We start from the raw sequence: 24,581 nt of genomic DNA on the forward strand, positions 1-24,581 counted from the left end.
TTGATGTGCCTTTTCTAGAATATAAAACAAAATCACAATCAAAGTAAAGACTCTTTATTCCTTTCGTTAGGAATAAATGTCATTTGTGTGATCAGGGAGAGATGGTGGTGCATTCCTGTTGTCACAGGAATGGTAATCCAGAGGTATAGGTTAACTTCTAGGATCATGGGTTCAAATCCACCGTGACAGGTGGTGCAGTTTAAATTTACTGGATACCTGAAATGAAAATCCAGTCTAATGGTGACCATGTGACCACTGTCAACTGCCCCACAAGACTGTATACTCAACCCCTTACTATGCTCCCTGTGCACTTATGTCTGTGGAGCTAAATTTTATCCTAACTCAATCTACAAGGTTGCTGATGCCACTACCGCTGTTTGTGATCCAGCCTACAATGATGAGCCAGAATACAGCAAAAACATGATGTGGTGTAACAATAATAATCTCTCCCTCAGCATTAGCAAACTGATCATTGACTTCAGAAAACAGAGTGGTTCACTAATTTGCTTTTAGGTAAGGAAATCTACCACTATTGTCTGGCCTGGCCTACGTGTGACTCCAGACTCTTAACCATCCTCTGGGCAATTACAGATAGATAGGGAAATATAACATTAATTTGCCCATTTATAAGTGGAGACAATGGAGTTTGATCCAGTAACACTACTTTTGATTGCAGGGAAAACACAGATTGGAAACTAAATGCTTCAAGTTTCTTGACTTATTTGACAAGTATATACAACATAGAGTAGCCCTAATATTTAAAGGATGAGATGAAGGCAGAAGAAAGCAACTAAATTAGCCAAGCAAATCAAGATTAACAATGGGTGGAGTAAAGAAATTATAATGGAGAAAAAATATTGGTGGGAGTATTTAACTATCATTGTTGTTGGACAGAGTATAAATCATTGCTTTCATTTCATGCTCTAACAATGCGATAATCATGAAAGACTTGGGATTGAATAGTCATCAGAACTGTTTTGCAGTCTGAGTTCTGATGAAGCGTCACTGAACTAGAAACCCTTAACTCTGCTTTCTCTCCACAAGTGCTGCCAAAACTGCGGAGTTTCCCAGCAGTTTGTTTTTGTTTCAGATCTCCAGTATCTCAGTTCTTTCGTTTTATTTGAACTATTTTAGATCTTGTGCAATGAGGCAGAATTAATTAGTAATCATGTTGTAAGGTGTTCTCCCTTGAAGTGAGGTAATAAAGGTAGAATTTTATATTTAAATTGGAGAGTAATATTTTTAAATCAAAAACTGGGTTGTTCAGTTTTGAGCAAAGATTAAGTTGATCATGAGGATGAGATGGATTGCCCTCTATCCGTTTTAAAACAGATTTTTGCCAGTGTATATCATAGGGTCCCCATACAGTATCTAAATCACCCTTCTAAAGGCCCTTGTCAAAATAGTGACTGGGGGGTTTGTAGCAGGCAGAGTTCTGTGTAACTCAGGCTTTTAGCAACCCTTTTCTTGTCCAGTGAATTAATCCTAAAAGCACGTTTTATCTTGGAAAAATGTTGAATAGTCTAATATATTATATTCTCGGAGCTTTGAACATTTTTCTGTTTGATGTACATCTGTGTTTTTATACTTTTTAGGGTCCTACTATGAAACAGTTCATGGATGTTTTCTCTCTTCCTGAAATGACCCTTCTTTCTTGTGTGAATGACTACTTTATTAAAAACAACATCGAATATGATCCGGTTCATCTCTTCAGAGATGTGAGCGTAAGTTCAAACCTCACTCCAGGTTAACTGCATCACAATAATAATTGGGACTTGCCAGGAAACTTAAAACTTTAATAGAGCAACCAATGCTACTTGGATATTTGTTTGTAGCTGCAAACACAAGAAGAGATGAGCTTTTCTGTGCAATTTGTTCTTTTATAAAGGTGAAATTTGATTAAAGATAGGCTTTTCATTATAAAGCCTCCATTGTCACTTAATAATACACTAGGTACGTATAATACCCTTCTGCATGGTTGAACTTAAACATCAGATTTCTGTTTCTCATGGCAGCAAAGTAAACCCAACAAGTTTAAATAAATTTATCACTTCATCTCAGCAGCACAGTGCTTCACTTGCAGGTCAATAATCGAAAGTTATCGCTTGATAGAATTTAGTTTGGCTTCTATTTTATAGTCTGTTACTGTTTTACCCTGAGGTAGCAAACAGTGTTATATTTGCAGTTGTTCTATTGTCATTTCAGTGCCTCTTAGACCTTATAGATTCTACATTGGGTGGATCGTACATCAGACTAGGTAGTATTGGCCAACTCCAGTGTATGTTAGACAGGAGAGGTGTTCTTGATTTGGCAAGGGGATTAGAGTTATTGGGAGAAAGCAGGAAAATGGGGTTGAAAAATGTATCAGAGCTGAAAATGTGTTGCTGGAAAAGCGCAGCAGGTCAGGCAGCATCCAAGGAACAGGAAATTCGACGTCTTGGGCATAAGCCTTTCATTCCTGAAGGGCTTATGCCCGAAACGCCGAATTTCCTGTTCCTTGGATGCTGCCTGACCTGCTGCGCTTTTCCAGCAACACATATTCAGCTCTGATCTCTAGCATCTGCAGACCTCACTTTCTCCTCTGGGAGTCCAGTCTAATCTGAGGCAATGCAGAGTTCTAATTCCTGGGAATTAGTGATTGCGTAGTGGTTCCCCATTTCAGCTTTACTTCAAATCCCATTTTGATTTATATCAGCCTGTCTTGTCAAATACTGTTTGATTTTATTTGAAGTTGTTGAGATGATTTACACACACTGAAATTTCTCTAGTAAATATTCTAAAGCATGCAAAAAAAGGCATCGTGAGAAGCTGCAACAAAATGGGGTGTTTTTCCATGGTGTTCCTAATTGAGTGAGTGCTCCCGTCCAAAAGCCTGAGCTTCTGCCAGAGTGGATTTAGATTTGATTGCACAGCCCTATTTTGTGAGGCTGGCTGCCATCTGTTGTGTCTTGCAATCTGCAGTAGTTCTTCCGAAATGTAGCCTGAGATGTTTCCTTAAATAAAAGGGGCAAAGACATTATCCATTCCACCCACTTGGTGTATCCATAAATACATACAGTTACAAAAGAGAAATTGAACAAAGATGTGGAAATGCAGTAGTTTTGCAAGTGTGATTTAACATCATGAAGAATAATCTTTTCATGGGTGTACTGCATTTCCTAAAGCATTAATTGCTACTGGATAGGAACAAAATTTTATGGAGACAATTTTTTTTTATATAAAACCCTTAATTTACAACTACTTCCTTGTTCCCTCTTTCTGTCCTTTCTTTTCAGGATGCTGTAACTAGTGTCCATGTTAAAGGAATGATGTACAATTGGATTGAACAGGACCTAGGTGAGTCACTAATATTTAGTACTATATCTCTAGTCTCCTAGAGAAAATTAGCTATCTCGGATGTGAGATGCTCAATTATGCAATTGAAGTGTGCAAATCTACTATTTTAAGATCCTGCTGATCTAAAGATTAAGTAATTCATCTTCAGTGATCAAGCTAATTCATTAACATGTTCACTGCATAAATGATTGTCTGTCTGTGTGTGTCTGATTTGGGCTGGATTTTCATCTTTTGAGGCTGTTAGTGGGAGTTGGGGAAAGCTCCTGGTTTTGCATGTCCATCTCTGGTTTTTTTGGCTGTCAAAGTTTTCATTATGGAGTTGGGCACTTGTATAGTAGAGTCAGGACAGCCAACCTGGGAAAGGTTCAGAGGTGGCACATGGCTGCCAGCTGCTGAAGCAGCTTGATGCTGCAGGACTTCAACCAGTTGCAATAAAAGTATGTCCTTCTGTCCTTACTAATCCACTCCAAGTGCCAGCCTTTTCCAATCATGGTCTCTGACACACTGTACTATAACTACACTCCATCCAAATCCTCCATAGCCCATCTGCCTATTGAGTACCAACCCAAGTACACCCACCCACTAGCTTTTTCCCTTGCACACTCTATGCCAACTGAGTTTCCACCATGCACTCATCCCCGTTTTAATCCCTGTAACTACACTATAGCTTTGGAGAAAAGGAAGTTTGTATTCATAAGGCCACATCAAAGACAGCAGAGCCTCTTGTAAGTGCTGATAAAACAGACTTCACAGCCTCCCTGCTGCCAAAACTGTGCTAATGATAGGAGGTAGAAGCAGTCAGAGTACCATTGCTAACAGAAAATTAAACCTGAGGGCTGTCAATAATGAGCCAGTGGAATCAATGGGTTTTTTTGCAAACAGAGACATAATACAAAATTTATCTTTTTGTATTAAAATTTAAAGAACAAGAGATTTTAAATTCTTTTATCAGTTTAACAATTTCACATTTCTTTATCTTTCTTTTGAGCATTTTATTTATCCTATGCTGTTGTGAGACAGTGCTGGTTCAGACCATTCCTGGAGTGAACATCTGATGTTTGTTCTCGGCATTCAGTTTTACTGGTCCAGCAGATGTTGCAATTCCCTAACGCGCACTTTAACAACTGTCCCGTGTTGAAAAGGGGCCAAGCCTACTGTATCCAGGTCCTGTCCACCATCTTAAGGTCTTAAGATTCTCCCAAACTCCATGAAAATCTAGCCCAGTATGACTCTTCAAGGTGACCTCCATAATGTCTGTTGCCATGTTCCCATAATTAAACCCCTGTAATTTCTTTCCCACATCCTTCCCAGCTGTATGGTCATCTGTCATTTGTTTGCTGAGTTAATATCTTTTCAAGTTTGTTAAATAATGGAGGGGGAAAACAGTAATCTTTTAATGAGACTGATTTGAGAAAATAATAGGTGAGTTTCACCAAAAAGATTAACTGTCTCAACCTAATGGTGTCAGCAAAATACTAAATGAGAAGGTGCATCAAGAATTTGTTTTTGAATCAATTCAAACTCTATTAGTATTGAAATAGAGTAATGATTCCTTTCCTTCTTCCCATTCAGAGAAGTACATCCTTCATGGTGATGAAATATACGCTGTCCTAAACCGGCTGGTTAATAATGGAAAAAAGCTGTTTCTTATAACCAATAGTCCTTTCAACTTTGTGTAAGTGGTAATTTTGGTTATCTAAGCTTTGTATTATTTTTAGCTGTTGCAATCATCCTTTTTCCAAGATGCCATTGCTCTCCTGAACCAGTGCTATATGTCAAGATCACGAGTCTGAGTATGAAATGAAATGAGTTCCACAACACAGCTAGAAATTATGAATGATCAGGCTAAAAACTGGATTCAGTTTAGAACCAGTGTCTTTCCCCAGTGGTCAGAAACAGATGGCTCAGTATTGAGGGAAAAGCAAGACTTTTAAATAAGAGGTTCAAAAATTAAGTACGGCAGTTAGTTGGTCAGATATTTTAACACAATAGCTTCCACACTTTTTTTTATATGTTCACCAGTCATGAATGAAAAATTAAAGTTTTTATCTGTTGGTGACATTCCTGAGAAGTTACTTTAGAAGGAAATAAGTACATTGCTTCAAATGCTCAATTCAAAGGTAATTTAATTATTGGTAATGGAATCCCTGATATGGAGAACCCCACCAGAATTGATCTCTCTATGGGACTACTTGGGGTTTCATTGTGGGAACACTGGTGTCTGGAATTTTGTTCTTCTCTGGTAAAGTCTGTAAATGCCATTTTGGTCACATTACTCTGGAGACGTCTAACCCAAGGAATTGACACCATTATTTTGGTGGGTTAGCCAGCTCTCTGGGAAGCTGCAAAAGCAGAGCACTGTGGGATTTGGAAAGCTGAAATAAAAATGGAAAATGCTAGAAACAGCCTAGTCTGGCCTCCTCAGTGGAGAAAGAATGGGTTAGTGTTTAGAGTGTGTGTGACTTTTTTTTTGTTTTTCTCTGGGTTGGTTGGTAATACAATTTGTTTCTTCTTTTACCTTTTCATTTTCTAGCAAACTGTTTTGTTTAGCAGCGCAAAAGAAATTTAAAAAATTTTTGCAACCCACCAAGGAGATGTCAAAAAGATGAGAACTGATTTTCCCACTCCTTACCTGGTCATAACAGAAGAAAGAGATGATCAATTTCAGGGATGCTAGGTGATATTAGAATTGCCCTTTTGTTTTGCTCAAAACTTCTCCACTTTATATCACAAAGTTACAGCTTTTTATAAAAGGGGTGACCTATTAAAGAGAAACTCACACTATACCTTTTGTCTGCTTCTCTGAGCAGTTTGGTGAAGGGGATGAATGACCAAAATCTTTTTAGATTTGAGAGGTGTACTTCTGAATTTGTGGTAGATTTATAGAATGTAAGTATTTTAAATTGAAATGGGGGAAAAAAACTACTGTTTTTCATCTATGTATGCTGCCTCATAACTAAAATGGCCAAGTTAGCTTCAGTTGTACCAAACTGCAACAGAAAAATAAAAAGAAATTAAATCTGATACATCACCCTGTCACCCACCCATCTGTCAGGATTGATCTGTTTTGTTTTATTTTTTAATGCACATCATAAGTGTGGCAATATGTTCAAGAATTTGCATAAATATCTTTCACATGTACTTTTTACAGTGATAAAGGAATGAAATACATGGTAGGAAAGGACTGGCGGGATCTCTTTGACTTGGTGATCGTCCAAGCTGATAAGCCAAGTTTCTTTACAGATAAGCGCAAGTAAGTAGCTTTAAGTATGAAGGGAAAAGAAAATAATAAGCAATAGTTGCAATTTGCAACTCTTCATGAGTAATGCGATTTTTTTTCCACTAAAGTCAGTTTTCAAAAAATATCTGACTTGTGTCAGCTTTTTTTTAATGGAATAGTTGTGTGCATAGAGAGACATAGGCATTGGAAGTAAAGTGGGATTACTTGTGATCCTAAAGTTGTAGATCGAATAAAGCCCTAGTGGACAAAATAGTAATATGTTCTGTAATGCGCATCTCTCTACTTATTAGCTTCAGTTCTATTCATGTGGCTTTCTTGTGTGAAACAAGGTGAGAGTCAGTGTGGTGCTGGAAAAGCACAGCCAGTCAGACAGCATCCGAGGAGCAGGAGAGTTGACGTTTTGAGCGTAAGCCCTTCATCAGGAATGAGGCTTGTGGGCCAAGGGGGCTGAGAGGTAAACATGGAAGGAATCAAACAAACCGCCTTCACAAAATTTGAGAAGAAAATACTTTTCTGAAGTTAAGACCATAATATAAATATACTTCTTAGGATTGCCTCTGTTATGAAGACTCTCAGACTTTCTAATTAATGACTGAATAATGATCTGTTTTATTTCCTAGGCCTTTCAGAAGATTGGATGATACTGGTGTACTGCAGTGGGATAAGATCAACAGACTAGAAAAAGGAAAGATGTATAAACAGGTCAGAGCAATTGGTCTGTGCTTAAATAGTTATAGCATGTTGATCTACGTGGCATTCCTGCAATCTGTTTTCTGATGTTGTGCAGCGTGGTTTAGCAAAATCAGCCTTGTACTTGAGCTGATTTCTAAAGCAGCTTTTGTAAGCAGAAGAAACATAGGTTTAACTGTTTTTGTGACATAGTTTTTTTTTCCTTTTTGTAATTTTCAGTCAAAATAAAATTGGAGAGAGGAAAATGTATCTAACTAATTATATTTCACTACCTGACCATAGTTAACTTATTTACCAAGTTGAACATTTTGGATGACCAAAACCAAGAGTGTGAAACTGAAACACATTTAAAGAAATCAAACTTCCCAGGTAATGATTAGATGGATTTTTATTTACATTGTGGATTAAGGATAGAAATGCACAAAGGAACCAATATACGGCAAAAATACTGCAGGAAATTGTTTTAGAAAGCAATTTATTTTTAAATATAGAGAACACTGGTGGGGAGTAATTTGTTTGATTAATTGAATGCCAGATAATATAGTTTAGCCAAGCATCGGGACTTTGCGATCTTGCCAGATAATCCGATGTTCGGATCATTGAATGCCAGATAATCGCAGTTCCTCTATAATTGAATGTGTAGTTTACTGGATTCTTGAGTTATGAAGGTAACTAAAGGGTAATAAACTCCCTTGTACATGAGTTTAATCCTTTCCATAGTGTTTTCCATCAGAAAGGAAAATTGGATTATCCACTGTATTACCTTCACTGTTAACTTTGTCCCAAGGATTTATCTTTAAATTTATTCTAGTTCTCGCCTGTATGGTGCCCCTTGGTAGCAGCATCGGAGAACACATCGGCTTCCAGATGTGTGATGATGCCCAGTTTTACCTCGCTCTACACCCCTCCACAGTCTGTTTTCAGGTTGATAATCAGACCTGGATAAGCAGAAACTGTGTTTTCAGCTAAAAATTTCTCCCATAAGCACCATTTTCATCAGTATTCCTGGCAACTGTCTGAGACTGAACCAGACTCTTTTGGAATCTCTTTCATACCTTGATTCAAAATTGAGCTTTCAACCATATTTACAGTATTGCACAGCTGGTCTGTTTCCTTCTGTAATATCTCCACTGTTTCTCTGGTTTCTGAAACCATCATCCACATCTTTATTTTAACCTTGACTTTGACTATTTTATTACACTTTTGTGGACAGTATCCAACATTCCATCCTGTTTAATTTCAGGGCAAATACAGTTCTGCCTCCTGAGTCCTAATTTGCACTAAATAGCATTCACCCAGCTACCCTATGCTTGCTAACCTGTACTGGCTCCTAATTAAGCTGTGCCTTGATTTTAAAATTCTCCTTTGCCTGCCCTCTTCACTAACTCTCTAATCTCCCATGATCCAACAACGTTCCAAGATACCTGCAGTCTAACTCTGGTATCATGAATGTCTCTGTCTCTGATTTTTAATTGTTCATAATTGGTGGCTATGTTTTCAGCTGCCTACACCCACAACTCTGCAAACCTTTCCTTTTTAAGTTTATTTAGCTTTCTATCTTACTTTCCTCCAAGGACTAGCTCTTCAACCAAGCTTTGGCCATCTGCCAATGTGGCTTGGTACATGTTTTGCTTTATAATGCTGTTGTGAAGCAGCTTGGGATGGTGTTAATCCATTTAAAGGGTGTATATAAATACAAGTTGTTTGTAACAACTACTGCTTTATTTGCTGCTCTTGCTCTTTTAAATAGTTCAGTAGATTTGCATAATTTTCAAGACTGCTATTTAATCATGCTTTGTAATTAAGTGACCATTTGTTGTAATTTGAGTTTTTGTGTACTTGTTGATTATGACTGCTGTCATTCTAACATCCAAGAATAATATGCATAATTTTCTCAATGGTGCCACTTTGAAATTGAAGTGTGACTTTGAAAATTACTCGAGTCAGATGTACAATATGGAAACCAACCCTTCAGTCCAACTTGTCCATGCTGACCAGATATCCTAAATTTAATCTAGTCCCAATTGCCAGCACTTGGCCCATATCCTGCTTAAACCCTTCCTATTTACGCACCCATCCAGATGCCTTTTTAGACGTTGTAATTTTATCAACCTCCTCCATTTCATCTGGCAGCTCATTCCATACCTGCACCACCCGCTGCATGAAAAAGTTGCACCTTCCTACTTTTTAGGTCTTTTTTTTTAACCTTTACCCCCTCACCCTAAACCTACCTCCTCTAGTTATGGACTTTTGTTTTCCTCTTTTCCCCCCCCACCTCTTGATAAAGACTATTTACCCAATCCATGCCTTAATCTCTATAAGGTCACTCCTCCGTCTCCAATGCTCCATGGAAAAAGGCAATAGCCTATTCGGCCTCTCCCTATAGCTCAAACCCTTTTCATCCACTTGTTCATGGGATTGACTTCACATTTTATCAAATTACAATCTCTGCTTTGTGTGGTGCGGGAGTGGAATAGCTGCTTGGGTTTCTGAACCCAGCTCACTCATTTCAGCGAAGCAGTAAATCCTGATAATGTTTCCTGTAGTTAAGTGAAAGTTGTAGGATGTACTTTTTTTAGTACATGAGGTTTATTTGACTGGTATCTGGTGACTTTTTAACAAAAAAATTTCTTCCAATGTTAGATTAAAAATTGAATTGCAGGTTCAGGTAATCTGATCATAGCTGTGCCCCTCTCTGAAATAGAACCAAGAATGATTTCTCTTACACCAGAGTGGAGCAGGGCAGTTCTCTCTGTTTTCATAGCCATATTTATCCCTCAATGAACACCAAGATACAAATTAAATGGTCATTGTGAGACATTGCTGTACCCAAGATCTGCCTCCACTAAAACTATGCTTCTGCGTTATCCACCGATTTGTGATGCCCCTTGCAAGACTTTGGGGCTATTGCCAGGCACTTGTAAATGCAAGCCCTTTTTTCTTTTGTGTTAAAAGAATGAGTGATCATTTAGGCCTACAATTTTTTAAAAAATCATCAATTCATTAAAATCCTTTTTGTAAACAATGTCTTAATGATGGCAAACCAGAGGCAGTCATCAACAGCCAACAACCTCAGTTAGCCTTGTGCCTTTCTAAAGGATATTGCCATGATGCCTGCATTTGAATAGCAGGCACTGTCCAAGTTTGTATTTGAATTGAGGCCAATTAAGTGAGTTGCCAGAAAGCCTGAGACCTGTTGTATTCCAGCAAGAAGCAAGGGAAACAAAGTTGAAAGGAGGAAACCAGTTTCTAACTTGGTACTCTTGCTCGCGATCAGTAAGTTTCAAATAGTTTCTTCACAAACAAAAATGAAATCTATCAATATTGGCAAAACATCTGTTTAGGGAGCAAACTGTAGAATTTCTAACAAAGTAGGGATCTTTTTGCTGTTGAGGCTTTTTGCTGTTAAAGTCTACTTGCTATTGATATGCAAATCATTTCAATGTAAATAGGATTTTTGTTTTGTAGTGAAAGGCCAGTGCTAGGAAAAGTTTGGGGCTCTATATATTTCTAAAGTTTTCAAAACTGGTATGTGATTTTAAATTTGCATCATTTACCTCTATCTCTTCTATGTCGAAGTTAGAAAGCAAGTAAACAGTGAATGAGACATTTTGAAATAAATGAGATTCTTTTAAATGCCAATCTGTTGTCAGATGGGAAAATGCATATATGGTATCGAAAAGATTGTTATTCAGGTGACATCCTCCAGTGGTTGCCATAAACTGCAAGAATGTAACAAAAGATTCGTAATTGAGGTTGCATAATAGACTTAATCCTTTTTTGAAAACCTGTGTTATGTCACCTTGCTAGTTTTTATTGAAGCAAGTTATTTAGACTGTCAACATAATAGTTACTGAAAATAATCTGCATATTGGCATCAAAGTAACTTTTTCAAATGAGGCTATATATTTTTTTTTCTTGTTGACCTAGTTTACCTGTTAAATAGTCACCCGCTGATTGATTTAAGCTCCATCCTTGCAGTGAACATTCATATTTTGCAAATCTCAGCTCCTGTAAATTTTAGTTGTACCATGCTTTAGTCGGGTTAGAAAATAAATTGCAGTCTAAAGTATTTCTGGGTGAGTATGTTTTGAAAATGTCGTGATGCAATTAGAGGGGTATTCTAATTTTGCCAGTAATGATGTTAGATGCTGTGTTTACATTCTAACTAGGACTCCAGGTGAACTGTAGGTCTATTTTTTTCATTGAATGCCTCTTTCAATTTGTACGGATTTGAAATTTAATGACCAATGGGCTTGTGCTTAGCAACATGAATGCATGTGGTTGGTCTATATTTTTGCCTTGCTTTGTCCGATAGCATGACCAGATGGAAAGTTATTTCCTAAATTCTCCAATCCTACTCCTGTCCAGACTCCAGCAGGTGACCTGTGTCACAACTGCAGAAGAGGATTTCACCTGTTAACAGCATCAATATAAATACCCTTGTGATCAATTTCCTACCAACAATGTCAGCAATCTGCACTTTGGGCAGTCTCAGCATTTTGGAATTTGCATCTGCTTCTGTGTCAGCAAATAGAAACTGGCACTGCTTCCATCTCCTCTAATTGCATCTATTCTAGGACATGGAATTCTACCGTACATAAATAGGTGGACTTTCTCACAGGCATTTTTGGGAGATTCCTACTCTGACCACGTAAAACCAGTCGCAGCATAAAGTGGAAACTTTTGGCATTGGACTGACAGTGAAAGAATTTGGTGTTTTTTGTCTTAGCTCTTTTTTATTATTTCTGCTTTCCCATTTCTGGCTAACCTGTCTCCACTCCACTTTCCTGCCCTTCACCCCATAACCTTTTAGATTCCTGTAGATCTCAAATCTGTTGACAGCCCTCAGGGAATTTTGAAGTTTTACAGCCCTTCAAGTTACAGAAGAAATTTTTCCTTCTCTTCATCCTAAGTGACGTCAACTAATTCTGAAACGTTAGCCTCTGAGCCACCTGCCTCGATGACCTCAATTTCTAAACTTACTGGACTGGCCTTGGTTAAATACCCTGAATCGTCATAAGACTTTTTTGCTCTGGTGCGCAGTGGGTTGGGAGGGGGAGGAGGTGATGGCATATCTGGGATGAAGTCTGGCTTAGCTGATACTGAAGGAAATGCTGAGGCAGGTTAGTTAGAAGGTCCACTCTTTGATTCTGAGAGTTTAACCTGGTTTTCCAAGAGCGTTTTAAGGGCTCTTGCTCTTCCCCATCCAATATGCCCCTTTTACCTCCCTTTTACCAGCACAATGTGAACTTGCACAGTATCCGCCATCAGTAAGACTCCAGGAGCCACGTAGACCTGAAAAAATCTTAACCCCAATTCAAAAGGGCAGCAACTTTTTTAAAAACCCTTTTTCACCTGATTAGAAAATATCCTTAACCAACCTGTTCAGAAATGTTATTACGCACCTCTGGAGCAAGTGAGACTTGAACCCAGGCATCCTGACCCAGAGGTGGAGACACAACCACAAGATCCCCATCAAGTGGTTAATAACAAACAGCCTCTGTTCCTACTCTAATCCTTTTTTAAATATTCTGTTTTAGCTGATAATTAAACTGAGCCTGAACCCCACTGAGACAAGATAGCTTTTGAAACTCAGCCAAGCTTTTATAACAAATGATCCTTGGGGAATGTCAATGCACAATTAAACAGCTTGAACGTATACTATCCCGGCCTGTAAATCCAAGCATTCCAATTTTTTTTAAAAAATCACCTGGTAATGACATTAGTTTCTTTTACAGTTTAAAAGAGGAGGGAATTTGAAAACATGAGACTGTGACTGTTAAACAGATCTTGTTAGTCCTTTGAGTACTAGTCCATCAATTTGTGACTTCCATACTCTGGGTGAAAGTCCTTGGAAAAGCCAAAATGTGATCTGTTTTGAAGTCTGTACTCCATTCAAATGGACCTTTTTTTTTAATGTTTAGGTTTCCTGTTGTTATGAAACACTGCTCTCTCTCTTTCTTCCCCCCCCCCCCCCCCCCCGGTGAGAATTGGATCGATTGGAATCAGGGGTGGTCTTCTACATTCAGGTTCCCGCAGACTGACTTTTTTTTGGGGAAAAAAAAAGGAATCCCAGACTCTTGACAATAATTCTGGGCAAAAGTGAGGACTGCTGATGCTGAAAACCAGAGTTTTTTTGATCGGAGCGGTGCTGGAAAAGCACAGGCAGGTCAAGTGGTATCCAAGGAGCAGGAAAATCAACGTTTTGGGCAAAAGCCCTTCATCGTGAATGGAGGCAGGAAGCATCCTTCTTCCTCCCACGCCGCGCCCCCCCCCCCCCCCAATATCTATCTTTCCACCCTAGTGGCTTCCTGCCTCCATTCCTGATAAAGGGCTTTTGCCCGAAACATCACTTTTTTTTTTCCCCTGCTCCTTGGATACCACCTGACCCGCTATGCTTTTCCAGCACCACTGATGATCTGAACAATAATTCTAGGCCGTAGTTTTAGATTCTGTACTCGGTGGAATCAGCTTTCTGCACCACTCCATAAAACTGCCTGAAACTTGACTTTGTGGTTTGCTGACAAACTGCATTTGTTCATTAAGCATCTTGGCTTGATTACCAAATCTAAATAAGACTGGTATCTCAGTGGTGAGGGATTCCTCTGCTCAGTCAATATCAAGCATGCAAACTCAGAATCTATTTCCACAAAATGTGATTTCAGTTAATGGGGAAATAAAAAAAAATGGAAATTCTTTCTGAAATGTAAAATGTCACTCCCAAAAATAAAACCTATAGTTTATTTGAGCTCAGCCCTTTTTTTTTGTTTTGAAGAGTACAAGGCTGATCTTAATATTATGGTTTCTTTTTTGAAAGCACAGAACATGCTGTATTTTTTTTTTAATACAGCGACTGGCCTGGAACTGCTGATTCCAGCAGTTTTTTACTGTCTTGTGAAACACAGTTCTTCCTTACACCAAGTGTGTCTGAAAGATTTTTTTTTGCCTTAAAGAGCAGAAATTTCCAGGGCTTAATTTTGGTGTTCAGAAGAGCTGCAATATCTAAAGAATTATTATTCTAAATTGGATTTTCTGCTGTGTTGCTATTCATATAAAAACCTGGAAGATTTAATTGTTGCCATGGGAACAGTACCAACAATTTTTTTGTATAACTGCCTACAAAAAACTGGAATGTCTGCTGACTGACAGTAGCCAATGGCCAAGCCTGATTTTTTTTACCCTAGACATTTTCTATGTTCAGTCAACAAAACTGATGTAAGCAGCTTGAAAAGCAAACAAGAAGCTGCATTGCTGGGCATCAGACTGGAGAACCTCCTTGGTGCAAGTTCCTAAAGGCAACTGACTGTGTGGAATTAACACATTCTCCCCAAGTCTGCGTGGGTTTCCTCCCGGGTGCTTCGGTTTCCTCCCACAGTCCAAAAATGTGCAGGTTAGGTGAATTGTTCATCTGGGTGGGCTGTTCTTCGGATGGTCGGTGTGGACTTGTTGGGCTGAAGGGCCTGTTTCCACACTGTATAATTTAAATTTAATTAATTACTTACAGTCCTGTAGGGTGATAAAGCAAAACTGAGGGAACAGCTAGCCATGTCACTAATGCCTGTCCAGCTCCTGGCTGTTTACAATAGCCAGCATTGCTAGAAGTAGGAGCATAAGACCAGCAGCAAATTAGTTTACTTTTGAAGAACAGGGCATAAAATAAAGTCAACACAAAAAAAATTATTTTTTAAAAATTCTTAACACAAACAATGGCATTTTAAAGAGGTGTTTTTTTAAAAAAAAAAATCCAAGTCTCTGGAGATTCATCAACAGAAGTTGAAAGCTGTTATTTGGTGCCTGTGGGCAAAGCCTGTGTTGCGAGTAAGGTTTTAAACTGAAAACCAAATGCTTGCAGCTCAAATTTATCTGTAATTAAACCTGCTTGACAAATGCAAATACAATTGTTTTAGCTTTTGTAGTTTGAGATGTGATATACTTTAATACCAGAGTGAGAGAGAACAGAGTTCTTCCATTTATTACTGAAATAGAAGTGGTTTTGACGAACCTTGGTGTTCCATTTCGCAGAACTTTTGAAGGTTTTTGTGTAGTCTTTTAGTTTGATAATTGCTTTCTAATAGAAATAGAAGAACCTGAAAAAATTGCTCTGACACATTGTCACTTTAAATAAATGTCCTTGATTTATATGATGAGATCCTGGCCCCCAGAGCATTGTGGAGTGTTTCACAGCCAATTTAAATCTGTTATGAAGTGTCACACAGAGGTAATTTTGTGCAGGCAAGGCTTTCAACAAGCAGTTATAGAAATGATCAGTTGATTTGATTTTTGTTGATCTTGATTAACCAGAACAACTGTCTGCTTCTTTTTCACATAGAGCCACGGAGACTTTATCGTCTATTGACTGGGCAGATGTTGCCTCTGTTTTGTGTCCCATTTAAAATGGTGGCACTTCTGGCGATGTGAAGTACTTCCTCAGTGCTGCACTACTGTAGGCCTGAAGAGGGCTTTGAACCCATGCCCTTCAAGGCCACTGCTATGGAGTCAATGTCCAGATGCACTATTTGTATGTGAAAATCTTGTATTTTCAATCACCTTTTTTAATCAACAAATATAGCAAAAACAAACTTGAAATAATCTCTCATATGCTTGTAAATCTAAACTAATCCAGAATCCTCAGTCAGAATTATTTTTTTCCTCTGAATGTTACCAACATTTTTCTCTTGAAGTGTCATTCCAACTTCTGAAAAATGTCATTCATTTAGGTGTAGAGGACAGCTGTTTGGGTTTGCTTTCCTTTAAAAAGGACTTGGTGGAGGCTCTTTTCTGGTAATAATTCGTGTGAAATGATATCAGAGATGGGTAGAATATTTAACTTTTTTCAATTTCTAAGTTATGTTAAGGTGTGGTAACCCCATATTTATTTTTAGTCTACTTGTCCGTAGTATTGGGTTGTTTTTTCTCTTCTGGGTGGTTGGTGTAGGTGGCGTGACCCTTGCTGGTAGGAGTTGAGGGCGGTTGGGACAGTTAGTAGGGTTGTAGGATGTGTAGGTACCTCCTTTTTGAGTGGGGGATAAATTCCTCCAATCAGTGCCTTGGTGATGGGTTTTTTTTCCCCCCCTGTTTTTGTTATACATTAGTTTTTGTAAGCTTTGCAGATTTGTTAGCTATAGTATTTTAGTCTGTGGGGTTTTCGGATTCTTTTGCATTAAAGCTCTGCGATCTGTAGTTTGGATTCTCCCTCTCTGGAGTCTAAATGGAAGGATATGGCTAAGGATGTGTTTAAGTGGTGCACCTGGAATATTAAGGGGAGTCATTCACCTGTCAAGAGAAAGAAGATATTTTCCAGCCTTTTAAAGGAGAGGGTGGATGTTTTCTTATTACAAGAAACACTTGGATGGTGCAGAGCATTTGAAGCTGCAACAGAATGGATATGACTCGTTTATTTTTCATCCTTTTTCAATAGGAGTAGAAGAGGGATGGCCATTTTAGTTAGAAAGAATTTCAATTTAAGTTGTTAGAGTGCATTAAAGATACTTGGTAAATTTGTAATCCTTTAAAGCTTTGATACATGGGAATATATTATGTTAAATGTTTATTGTCACCCAGCCCACCCCCTTAAATTCTTGACAGACACACGTTCTAGATTGGTTAACCTTGCAGCTCAGCATATTATTGTAGGAGGGGATTTCAATTGTTTCATAGACCCTATGGTCAACAGATTGCTCAAAGGCTTGTTGATATCATCTTTGTGATCTCAACAATTAAAGGAATCTGTGTTGAATTGAGATTGGTAGGTGTTTGGAGGCACCTTCAACCTACTGGCAGGGACTTCACATTCTTGTCGAACCTACTTAAATGCCATACCAGGATTTATCTTTTTCTGTCCCCCCGCAGCACATCTGGGCTTGGTGGTGCTGTGTACAATTAGCAATATCACTATATCCGATCACGCCCCAGTGCATTTAATAGTGAAGAGTAAGGATACACTGGGAGGCTCTAGGCACTGGCAACAGGACCCCTTCACCCTCCTGGATTGCAAGTTTATTGAATTCTTTTGAGTTCAGGGCTTTTAGATATTAATTCAGGCTCTGCCAGTAGCCCATCCATTCTTTGGGAAACAGGTAAAGCCTATGCTGGGGGGTTGGTTATTTCCTATTCAGCCAGGTGAGCAGCAACGCTTGCTCGAGACATGTAAGAAAGTAGCTAAAAAGACATACTTTGACAGGCCCTCACTGGTTAAACTGCAGAGGATCACAGCGCTTTGGTCTAAGCTGAACTCCATGCTCGCATGGGCAGCCAAGAGGGAGCTTACATTTGTAAGTCAAAGGCTGTTTGAGCATGGGGATAAACCTTGCCAGGAAAAGGAGTGCCCCTCAGTCGTTACCTTGATCAGAGAGGACACTGGAAATTTGACCTAGGATTCTGAAAGGATTAATGCAGCATTCCAAAAATTTTACTGAATTATACAAACTGAATGCTGTGGGAGTGGGGTGGGTTAGGATGGAGTCTTTGTTTTTAAAGAATTTGGACCACCCAGAGTGATGCCTGAACAAGAGTCTCGCCTCAATGCCCTATTGTCAGACAAAAGGTGCAGGAAGCTGTGAGGCAGCCCCAGAATGGAAAGGCGCTGAGTCCTGACTGGCTACTCGGTGAGTTCTATAAGGAATTTATAAATGTATTGTCAGGGCCGATGCTCAGTATGTTTAACTCACGCAGTCGCGGCCGCCTCCCACCACTTCTGAGAGGTGACCATCTCTCTTGTCCTTAAAACAGGGAAGGCCCCGGAGGACTGTGCTTACTATAGACCCATTTCACTCTTGAATGTTGACTTCAAAATCCTATCCAAGACTCTGACATTAAGGCTAGAAACTGTACTGCCCACCATCATTATGAAAACTGTCTGGTCCTCCTTTTAAAAGGTCCGATCGACAGATAATGTCAGCAGATTACTTGATCCAAGTATGTAAACAGAGATCTGGACAGGGATTAGTGATCTCCTTAGATGCAGAACACGCTTTTGAATTGGTTGAGTGGCCATATCTTTTTTTCATTCTTTTTTGAAGTGGTTTGGCCTGGGAGAGACTTCATCAGGTGGGTGGAGGTTTTGTGTAGTGACCCTCTTGCTGCGGTCCTCACTATTTTGTATGGTCAAGCAATTTTCATATTTGTAGGGGCAGTTGACAGGGCTAACCCTCGTCACCATTGCTTTTCACATTTGGTGATCGGACTGCTGGCGGAGGCGATACGCAGGGATTCCAATATAACCGTTCCAGAAGTAGGGATAAAGTCCCATAAGATCGCACTGTATATGGATAATTAGATTTGATTAGACTTAGTGTGGAAACAGGCCCTTCGGCCCAACAAGTCCACACCGACCCGCCGAAGCGAAACCCACCCATACCCCTACATTACCCCTTACCTAACACTACGGGCAATTTAGCATGGCCAATTCACCTGACCCGCACATCTTTGTGACTGTGGGAGGAAACCGGAGCACCCGGAGGAAACCCACGCAGACACGGGGAGAACGTGCAAACTCCACACAGTCAGTCGCCTGAGTCGGGAATTGAACCCAGGTCTTCAGGCGCTATGAGGCAGCAGTGCTAACCACTGTGCCACCGTGCCGCCCAAATGTTCTTGTCTAATCAAAGCCAACAGTCCCAGTGCTACACCTGATACAATGTAGCAATCTATTTGGTGGCTTCTCTGATTATAAGATCAATTTTGCGAAGTCTGAGGCAATCGGTGGTCTCCCAAGAGTGTCTGATCCTGAGGGTGGATCTCGGTTTCAGGTCGCAGGAGAGCCTTCTCTACTTAGGTATATTTATTTCTCCTGTTTTTGATTGGCTGTTCAAAGCCAATTTTGTCCATTTATTAGACAGAATTAAGCAGGACCTTCATAGGTACTTCCAATCACTTTGTTGGTTGGATCATCCTCATTAAAATGAACATTCTGCCCCACCTGTTGTATCCTATGTGACTGCATCCTCTGCTTTTTACAAAGCAAGTATTTAGAAGACTGGTTTAGTTCTTTTTATCTGGTATTTCATCAGCCCCTTATTGAATTCACTAAGTGTAAGGTAACTGCAAGACTAGGAGGAGTGAGCCTACCAGATATCAGAAAAGCTCATTACTATCTTGTGTGAATGATTGGGCCCAGGAGGACCCTCACTCCCTTTGGTTGGATATCAAAGCATCTCAGGCAAGATGCCCCCTTATTAGCCAGTTGTTCTTATACAAAATGAGAACGATTTAAAGGATATTGCCATAGCCAATAGCCATCAATACTGTCGAGGCATGGAGGACAATGCAACAGGGTGAGAGCAATATTGCCAAAAACATCATTTTTTGGCACCCATAATTGGTATGCCAGGCTTTCAGCCAGGGATGATGGACTCTGGGTTTAAACCCAATGGGCAGCTAGGGGCGTGTCTTGCCTGGGTGATTTAGTCAGAGGAGACATTTTGACCAGTTGGCTCGGAATATGAATTGCCCAGTAGGGACCCCTCTCATTTCTTTCAAATTAGAAACTTCATACAAAAATAGACAGCACTTCTAACTGATCCCTATAGATCCAACCTGGAGAAGAGGGTGTTGAATGCTGAGGCCATTATCTGTTAGCAGCGCTTATGATCTATTAGAAGAGGGTCCCTTTGACGAGACCGAATGGCTCAGTAAGGTATGGAAGAGAGTTGGACGTTGAGATCTCTTCTGCAATATGGGAAGATCTCTTGGGGAAAATGCAAGAAGGATCTCTATTTGCATCAGGACCCACGCCTTGCAATTTAAGTTGCTCCACAAGGTCCATCTGGCCCCACACCACCTCCCTAAATTTAAAGTGGGAGCATCTCCAATGTGTCCTAAATGTAAAGTGAGCGTGGGCACACTTACTCATTGTCTTTGGTCCTGCCACAGACTGCAGGCTTACTAGAGCGCTGTGATAGGCAAAATAGAGAAGGCCTTGCGGGCCGAGGTGCAGATGGGCCTGGTATCTCCACTTCTTGGCTTTGTTAATTCTCTTTCATCGGATGCACACAAATAAAGGCTTTTCAGTATCCTAATTTTTTGTGCTAGAAAGAACATTCTGTTAGGGTGGGTATTGGAAAATCCCTCAGGGCTACCATAAGCTAGGCATACAGCACATCCCCTTGGACTTTCTTATGGGTATGGTGCACCATAAAACTGAGAATTTCTGTAAGACATGGCATCCATTTTTGGACTACTTTGTCTGCCATACAATTAAGAGTCTTTATAAGGCATGGCAATTCTATGTAATGGATTTGATATCCAGAGTGGAGAAACTATGAACGTATGAATATGTATAAACTTATGCACTTGATCGAGTGATTTGCTTTGTTTTGCTGAGCTTTTATGGTTATTATTAAGATATTCCTTTTTAGCTTTAGTTTTTATTTATGTAATTTAGAGGGTTGTATTAATATTGGTTTGAATTGTTTGTTTTTTATTTGTAATATTCAAAAGAGAAAATTTTTGTTTTTCAGTAAGTGTCATTCATGATTAGACATAGTCCTTGCTGGCTGAGCCAGCATTTTACACCTTTCCCATTTACCCTTGACAAAATAGTGGGAATCTACCGCTGGGGTCCATTTGCGATAGGTTGCCATTAGGGAAGGAATGCTGGGATTTTGACCCAGCACACTGAAGAAATGGATGATCTATTTCCAAGTATGGTCAGTGTTTTCAATAGGAGCATGCAGGTATCCCCAGGTGCCCTTCCTTTCAGATGGTAGTGGTCCTTGATTTGGCAAGTGTTATCTGAGGAGTCTTTGCATTTCTGCAGTGCATCTTTTCCTTTCATGTAAAATGAAAGCGCATGGGATTGGGCAGTGTACTGACATGAATGGAGAGCAGGTTGACTGGAAACAGTAGGAAGAAAAGGATTTTTCCAGAAGTGCAGGGACTTGAGCCACAGTTATTCACAATATATAGTAACGAGGTACTGAAAATGTAATATCTCCAAGTTTGCAGACACCATACTGGGTAAGAAGATGAACTGAAGAGGACGCAGAGATGCTTTGCTCTGATTTGACAAGTTGAGTGAGTGGGCAAATGCACGGCAGGTTTAGTAGTATAATGTGGATAAATGTGAGGTTATTCACTTTTGTAGCTTTGATAGATTAGTCATCCCATCCCAGGAATCAGTCTGCTAAACCTTCATAGCACTCCCTCCATAATCAGGACATCCTTCCTCCGGTAAAGAGACTAAATTGTACACAGTGTTCCAAGTGTGGTCTCACCAAGGCCCTGTACAACTGCAGCAAGACATTCCTGCTCCTGTACTCCAACCTCCTTGCTATGAAGGCCAATGTAACATTTTGCTTTTGTCACCATATACTGTACCTAGATGCTCGCTTTCAGCGACTGGTCTATAAAGATATGCAGGTCTCAATGCACCGCCCCCTTTCTAAATTTATCGTAATTCTTCAGACTGGATTAATTTGGACTCTTTTCATTTGAGATATGGAGATTATTCAGTGCTCTTCAATGTGTCTTTGTAAGATAGCCCCACTGTTTTGGGAATAAGTCTGGTGAGTCTTGATTGGATGCCCTTTATGGTAATAATATCTTTCCATGGGTGAAGTAGAGAAAACTGCAAACCTATAAAATTCTAATAGGACTTGACAGTAAATGCAGAAAGAATGTTTGTTTCTGATGACAGGAAGGTCCACAGCTAGGGGTCACAACCGAAGGATATTTAGGACTGATGAGGAGAAATTACTTCACCCAGAGAATGGGGAGCCTGTGGAATTCTCTACCACAGAAAGCGATTGAAGCTAAAACACTGAATGCTTTTAAGAAGCAGTCAGATATAGTTCTTTGGGCTAAAGGAATTAAAACATAGGGGCAGAAAGTCGGAACAAGGTGTGGGACTGGATGATCAACCATGACCATATTGAATGGTGGTGAAGGCTTAGAGCTGAATGGTTTATTCCTGCTCCTGTTTTCAGCATTCTTCTATGTAAGTGGTGTACAGTATTGCTGCTGTGCGTCAGGATGGAGAATGTGAATGTCTTTGGATGTGGTGCCAATTGAGCAAATTGCTTGTCCTGGGTGATGTCCAGTTTCTTGAGTGTTCTTGAAGCCGCGCTTCAATGTAGGCAAGTGGGTCTTGTAGATGTTGGCCAGGCTTTGGGAGTTGGGAAGTGAGTTGCTCATTGTAGTACTCCTATCCTCTGACCTATTAGCATATCACAAACATAAGAGAGTCAGTATTTATTCCTTTAAATACAACCTTGATTTTACAATCATAAAAAGCAGTCACTCTCTCATTTCATCTGGAATTCACCTTTTTTATCCAAGGCTGTAATGAGGTCAGAAGAGGTATCTTGTCAGGACCCAAACTAAGTATCACGACAGGTTTTTATTAATGCTGCTTGTTAGCACTGCTAGTGACCCCTTCCACTGACTGACTGACTGTATTGATAATTGAGAGTGGACTGATAGATGATAATTGGCTGAGTTGGATTTGCCTTGCTTTGTATACAGGAAATGTTGTTTTTTTTTGTCTTGTTGGACTCATCATCTGTTATGTGACTCTGCTAATATGCAATAAACCTTTTTTGGAGACAAATTAAAGATATTACCATTTGTGTCATGGCATGTGACCTGATGGCATAAAGCTTTAATTCTCCATCCTACTGGGACCACTTGAGGTATGGAGCAGAGGGATGTGTTACGGTTTCTAAAAGTATGATGCTGGAAAAGCACAGCAAGTCAGGCAGCATCCAATGAACAGGACAGTCGATGTTTCGAGCGTAAGTTTTTCATCAGGATTCCTGACTGGCTGTGCTTTTCCAGCATTTGCAGTCCTCACTTACTCCACTTAGTTTGTAAGGAAATTGCTCAGTTCTAGCCCAAATTTAGCAATGTCTACTATTTTATAGTGTGTGTATGTACATACAAGGATTTGTAATCAATGTCTATTGAATCTGTCAACAGTACGCTACCCATGTTTAATCCTGACAGGACTTAAAAGAATAATTTGTCTCAAAAGTACCTAAAATGTATTGAAGATAAAAAGTTCATATGGCAGTTTGGGAAGGGTGATCCAATCATGATCCAACATTATATATGCCAGTGTTGTAGATTCTCTCTTAGTATTTCATAACTACCACTTTGTGCTTTTCTCTGGTCAATTACTATTCTAAGAATCCGTTTGAATTCCTGAAAATCTCAGCGTAACCTCTGAGACCAAACACCACCATCCCACTAATGTTCCCTCAAATTACTCCTCTCTGTTCTCAATCTGCAGGGAAACCTATTTGAGTTTCTACGACTGACCGGCTGGGGTGGATCCAAGGTGCTTTATTTTGGTGACCATCTGTACAGTGACCTGGCAGTAAGTACATTTGTATCTCTGAGCTGGAGTCTGAATAGAATTTGTGTAGTGACTTGCAAATTACTGGCAGCTCTCAAAATGGAAAATCATGAGTGAAACAGAAGTTATTCTCTTGGTCTATAACTGGTGATACTTATTGGAAATGTTTCATGTTTTCTGTTTGCAGATGCAAATAAAATGCCTGACTGATTTATTGATTTGGCTAAGATATTCCGAGTGTATTTATTTAAGGAATAAATACTGACTCTTATGTTTGTCATATGCTAATAGCAGACAGATAATTTGTTAGGAACTGCTTGTCATCTCAAGTTTGGGACAATAAATTTTAATTTCGATGTAAAGCTGCTGTTTTGTATTTTTTAGCTTATTTGACAGCTGTTGTAAGTATTAACACTGTTTTGAACCTTTTTTATGTTGTAAAAAAATATTTTTTCCAATAAATTACATGCAGGAGGCATTGTTCAATGATTGACCTAGAGATGAGTAACATGGGAAACTATGGAAGATAAATATTTAAATGTTAACAGAGTGAAAATTCTCGGTTGCCAGTGAGAATCAAGAAGATGACCCAAGTTCTATTGATTGATCCCACGCTGGATCAAAATTTTAAAAGTGTAATGTCAGGCAGACTAAACATAGGAAAAACCATCCCAAATATATTCAAATAAGGAATCACAGTATGTCTGGTGAGAAATTCAGACATTTTATGAAGTCCAATGTACTTTTCTGTTTTGATCATAGAGTGTAGATCAATGTGGCAATGACTCTTGATGGTAGCAGCAAGTGTGGGAAACTAAGTGCTGTAATCTATTGTCAATAACAGTAGGTTCGTGCTAGATAAGGTTGTGATACATACCAACTGTTGCTACTGGAAGTTGATAACCTCAGTTGGCTGGATGGCTGGTTTGTGATGCAGAGTGATGCCAACAGTGTGGGTTCAACTCCCATATTGGCTAAGGTTACCATGAAGTTCCAACTTACTCAGTCTTGTGAAGG

The 24,581-nt window shown here is 39.5% G+C and overlaps 1 protein-coding gene across 1 annotated transcript in view; it reads left to right on the forward strand.

Annotated features, from left to right (window-relative positions):
- nt5dc2 (5'-nucleotidase domain containing 2) overlaps positions 1-24,581 on the forward strand; it is a 64,644-nt gene that overhangs the window by 28,172 nt on the left and 11,891 nt on the right. Inside the window, exons 6-11 of the mRNA XM_060835474.1 lie at positions 1,596-1,724; positions 3,276-3,336; positions 4,909-5,011; positions 6,488-6,589; positions 7,198-7,279; positions 23,499-23,585. Of these exons, the coding sequence (XP_060691457.1) occupies positions 1,596-1,724; positions 3,276-3,336; positions 4,909-5,011; positions 6,488-6,589; positions 7,198-7,279; positions 23,499-23,585 (564 nt within the window). The remainder of the gene's footprint in view (positions 1-1,595; positions 1,725-3,275; positions 3,337-4,908; positions 5,012-6,487; positions 6,590-7,197; positions 7,280-23,498; positions 23,586-24,581) is intronic.

Source organism: Hemiscyllium ocellatum, chromosome 14 (assembly GCF_020745735.1).
Source record: "Hemiscyllium ocellatum isolate sHemOce1 chromosome 14, sHemOce1.pat.X.cur, whole genome shotgun sequence".
Taxonomy (NCBI): domain Eukaryota; kingdom Metazoa; phylum Chordata; class Chondrichthyes; order Orectolobiformes; family Hemiscylliidae; genus Hemiscyllium; species Hemiscyllium ocellatum.